Source organism: Phragmites australis, chromosome 24 (assembly GCF_958298935.1).
Source record: "Phragmites australis chromosome 24, lpPhrAust1.1, whole genome shotgun sequence".
NCBI lineage: Eukaryota > Viridiplantae > Streptophyta > Magnoliopsida > Poales > Poaceae > Phragmites > Phragmites australis.
This window is the reverse complement of record NC_084944.1, coordinates 17,825,534-17,830,378: the sequence shown is the minus strand read 5'-3', so window position 1 is coordinate 17,830,378 and position 4,845 is coordinate 17,825,534. Positions and strand designations below refer to the sequence as shown.

Genomic DNA, 4,845 nt, shown 5'->3' with positions numbered 1-4,845 from the left:
TGCTGAGGTGAGAAAAAATAAGAGAAAAATAAAAAGAAAAATAAAAAATGTACAATAGTCACTAATGACTGGCATAGGATAACACGTCACTGATGACGAGTCATAACTTAACCCGTCACTAATGACTGACCAAGGACGATCTATCACTGATGACCTAGTCATTGGTGACAGGTCACAACTTGACCCGTCACTAATGACTGGATTAGGACGACCCATCACTGATGATCTTATCATTAGTGATGGGTCACAACTTGACCCGTCACTAATAACTGGTCTAAGACAACCCGTCACTGATGATCTAATCATTAATGATGGGTCATAACTTGACCTATCGCTATTATCATCAGTGACGGGTCATATTACGACATGTGACTAATGACCACTCATTAGTCACGTGTTTATATCTGGATACGATTAGAAGACATTAGTGATGCGTCCTTATTAGACCAGTCACTAATAGGAAATTAGTGACGAGTGTTGAGCAGCTGTCATTAATGTGGTGTCTCCTTTGCTGGTTTCTTACATAGTGATTCTAACATGTCTTACAGTTGACAAAAATGTCTCCATTCTGACAGACATCAATAGAGAAATTTCCATCCAGTAGAACCGAATGGAGAACGCGTTTGACGGCGTACACATGATCGACGGAGGGGGCCTTCACAACAATGAAGAAGACGAACTCCACCAAGTTGAAGTCAACGCCAAGCATCCGCACCGTGGAAGCCGCCATGAGGACAACCCCATCCTACCATCTCCTGATTGTCGTGAATTGCGTCATTGCAAATCTACGACAGAAATAATGTTTTGCCATCAGTTGCACAAATCGAAGCAATGAAAACCTCAGTGCAGTGAAAGGAACCACATGATACTCATCTCGGTGCAGTGAAAGGGAATAGCCCCTTGATGAAATCGAGCTTGTCTGACACGAATGACGAGTGAGGACGCAGAACAATCCTCGCTTCTTAATGCGAGGGAACACTAAGATATGATGAGTGAGAAAGAAGAATATTCCTCTCATCGCTTTATATTGAGAAGAAATGGGGGGTTGTGTGTGTGAAGCAGAAAGAGCTTTAGGAGACGAGTGAGTTATGTGTATTAGAGGCCAAAAGAGCTAAGGAAGACGAGTGATCAAATTTAAAAACGTTCATGAGGTTTAAGTATAGATAGGTGTTTATAAAATCCATCTGTGTCTATTAACTAGACACAGATAAATCTTACAAGAAATCATCTGTGAAAATATCACATACGGATTTTTCTAAAAATCGTCTATATCTGTATGATAGAAATAGACATATTTATAAAAACCGTATGTGAATTTAATCACACATAGACACCTGCCAGACACATCTATCTAAGAAGCCATATGAGGATATTTAATCTATAATAGCTCTTAAGAAATTGTCTTTGACATACTGTCTCCTTTCAATGATTTTATGGTAGTGCATTATTACAAGACAAATAAATACATATGAAGATATCTTGCGTCAAATATGAAATTATTCAAAAATGCACCCTCATTAGCTAAAACGTCATCCTTAATTTTGTTACTCGAGGGAGTATATAATCAAGGTCTAGATGTTAATGCGCAAATGCAAGCATATAAAAAGGACATGCAACCGGGTCGTCTCTTTCCCAATCAGTCTCGTGATCGTTTTGGCATGGTTGCCACTGCCGTGGTCAGTGAGTGGTGACCAACCTTATTCATAGTAATCGCCTCAATACTACTCTTGATCAGCACTGTGTCCATCCAATTTACACGACTCACTCTCTCAACAACATGGAGAACCTTGTCGCTGCCGTGCTTGCTCTAGCCGGAGCCATCCTCGCCGCGGCGGGTTCGGATGTCATCGGAGTTCCTCCTCCGACGGCGGCAGGTGGTGGGAGTGGGACACCCAAGGTGCCGGCCTTGTTCGCGTTCGGCGACTCGATTGTCGACACGGGCAACAACAACTACTTCTGGACCATCACCAGGTCCAACTTCCGGCCGTACGGCAGAGACTTCCCCGGTCAAGAGGCCACCGGCAGGTTCTCTGACGGCAAGATCAGCATGGACTTCCTAGGTATTGTAATCTGCTTGTAACTGAATGTCTCTGCATGCACATGTGAAATGGGATTAGTTGTACAAATAATACTATGACTGCAGCGTCTGGCCTTGGGTTGAAGGAGATGCTGCCGCCGTACCTGGACAAGAACCTTACCCTGGAGGACCTCAAGACCGGCGTCAGCTTCGCGTCGGCCGGGAGCGGCTACGACAACGACACTAGCTGGACGGCGGTGAGCAGATACATTGATCCATGCAGATTTCGTGGCCTTAACAAGGGTGTTTGGAAGAGCTGGATTGCTCTCGGAATTTATACAGTTTACTTTTTTCCCATACATTTTAATTTATCGCAGATATGTATGTATGCAGTTTACGTTTTTTATATTCTTTCAATATTCAGCTATAAGCTGAAATGATGTAATAATAAATAAGGACAGTATATATCAAACGATACAAAAAATCGAAACTTTTTTCTATTATCTAAAAAATGCATGTATGCAGTCGGCGATGACAGTGGAGCAGCAGCTGCAGCTGTTAACGGAGTACAAGGCGAAGGTGGGGAGCATTCCTGACAGGGCCCTCTACCTCGCCTGCTGGGGCAGTAACGACGTCGTGCAGTACTTCACCTTCGCCAACGGCAAAACCCAGCCCGGCTACGCCGACTTCATGACTCAAAGAGCTTCCACCTTCATCCAGGTGTCTACCACACACTAGTTGGATAAAGTTTTCCCCCGACGGTCCAAAAACGTCACAAACATATAAACTACCCCATTTAAAAATTGTAGCAAGAAGACGACCTTGCTATTTCGGATTAATACTTGTCACTTTTAGTTTTCATGGCAGCATTTTCTTATACCACTTGCTTGATTATCGACGGTAATGTTACAAAACATGGATATACTGTTAATAGGGGTACATTGCATCCACATGTCAGATCCCGCTTCCAATATTTTTTAAAAAAAAGAAAAAAGAGATAACCGGAGTAGTATAAATAAACCAAGTTGTATTCGTGTACATTTACGTGCGTCTGTCTCCTTGCACATGCACGTAGACGTTGATCGAACTGGGCGCACGGCAGATCGCCGTGACCGGGGTGCCGCCGGTGGGGTGTGCGCCAGCGCAGCGGCTGATCGCCGGGGGCCTTTGGCGGCGGCAGTGTGCGACGGACCTCAACCAGCTGGCGCTGCTCTACAACCGGAAGCTGACCCAGGAGATCGCCAAGCTGGCTGGCAGGTTCCGGGGCGTCAACCTCGTCTATATCGACCTCTACTCCATCCTCAACGACATCATCCAGCGCTATCAAGCACTTGGTAAACTCACTACAAGATATCCGATTTTTCTCTAGAGTTATAGCACTAAGTGGCCGACAATGTACATTTGCTATACAAATTTTTATATGTTAATGTCTTGTTAAGAATTCTTTGTTAGTATTTTTTTTATCATTGATTTGTTTTTCACCTTCAGCCACATAAGAAAATTCTTATGGAGAACATAACCGTCGGTCACCCTCCGGAAATTAATATAGGAAATCTTAAGTGATACTACAACCTAACACAAAAAGAAACCTTTTGTCCAGGTCATGGATTCATTTACCGGCCGGTGAAATTCAGCGGTCACCGACAGTTATTAATTGGATTTACTAGAACCCACCTCCCCACCCACTAAAATACTAAAGTAGCCGAAATAATTCAAACAAATTCTGACGAAATTTCTCCCTGTTATCATTTTTTCAAATTCAAAACATGATTTGAAATTCAGGCAAAAAATCTGACAAAATCTGGTTACCCTGGTAAGCAGGTTTACCAGTCCTCCGGTAAAGATATACTTATCAGACTAGTATTTGAAACCATAGTTATTGAATTCTGTAAATTAAAAGTTTGAACTTTCAGTTAAAATTTTCTCTGTCTAACAAGTGTATATGCGCATATATTTGTGCATGAGTAGCGCTTCTTTATGCAGATATCTTATCTACACTCCGATTGATATGATGTGTTATTTTGTTTCTTGGATGGCTGGATAAAAGGGTTCAAGAACGGCAAGGAAGCGTGCTGTGGGCTCATCGGGCTGGAGTCGGGCATTATGTGCAACTTGGCAAGCCCAGTGTGCGAGGACCCGGCGCATTACGTGTTCTGGGACGGCTACCACCCAACCGAGAGAGCCTACAAGATCATGATTGACCAACTCATCGCTAGATACATCAGATACCTCCACTAGCAAACCTACCAAGCTACCTTGCGATTTATTTATCAAAATCAACCATGTGGTTGAACTGGGGCCTACAGACATATACGCACTCATACTGAGATTCTTGAAATATCCGTGAGTTAATTTGGTATTAAATGCTTGTATCAATATGTACTTAACCTTTGTGTCCTATTGGTACTTATATTGTCTCAAAAAAGTATTGTCATATGTAGCTATAATCTATTAGGTTTATCAAACATTATAGTACAGTATGAATAATTGGTGTCCGAAGTTGCGCTTCGGAAACAACGACGTCAGAACAATACTATTTTTTGACCTTAATGGAGTGTATACAGCACCTTGATACCTAGGGGTGGAAATGGATGGCAGAAAATCCGAATTATCCGATTCCGTATCCGTTAAAATACGAATATAGATATCCGTATCCGTATTCGTTTCTGAAATGGATATTAAAATGGATATATCCGAATTCGTTTTCGAGATTCGGATTCAAATGTGGATATCCGAATTCGAGATATATCCGATTCGTATCCGTATCCGCCAACCAGGGAACTAAATTTTGCTAAAGTTTTAGAAATTTCAGATATGAACGAAATTCC

General features: G+C 42.3%; 1 protein-coding gene across 1 annotated transcript; it reads left to right on the top strand.

The window, feature by feature from the left end:
• The first annotated feature begins 1,649 nt into the window (after positions 1-1,649).
• LOC133907754 (GDSL esterase/lipase At3g14820-like) lies at positions 1,650-4,448 on the top strand. The gene is made up of 5 exons (XM_062349836.1): positions 1,650-2,060; positions 2,144-2,274; positions 2,543-2,737; positions 3,093-3,351; positions 4,065-4,448. The coding sequence occupies exons 1-5, from the start codon at positions 1,778-1,780 to the stop codon at positions 4,253-4,255; spliced, it is 1,059 nt and encodes a 352-aa protein (XP_062205820.1). The 5' UTR covers positions 1,650-1,777; the 3' UTR covers positions 4,256-4,448.
• The last annotated feature ends 397 nt before the right edge of the window (positions 4,449-4,845 follow it).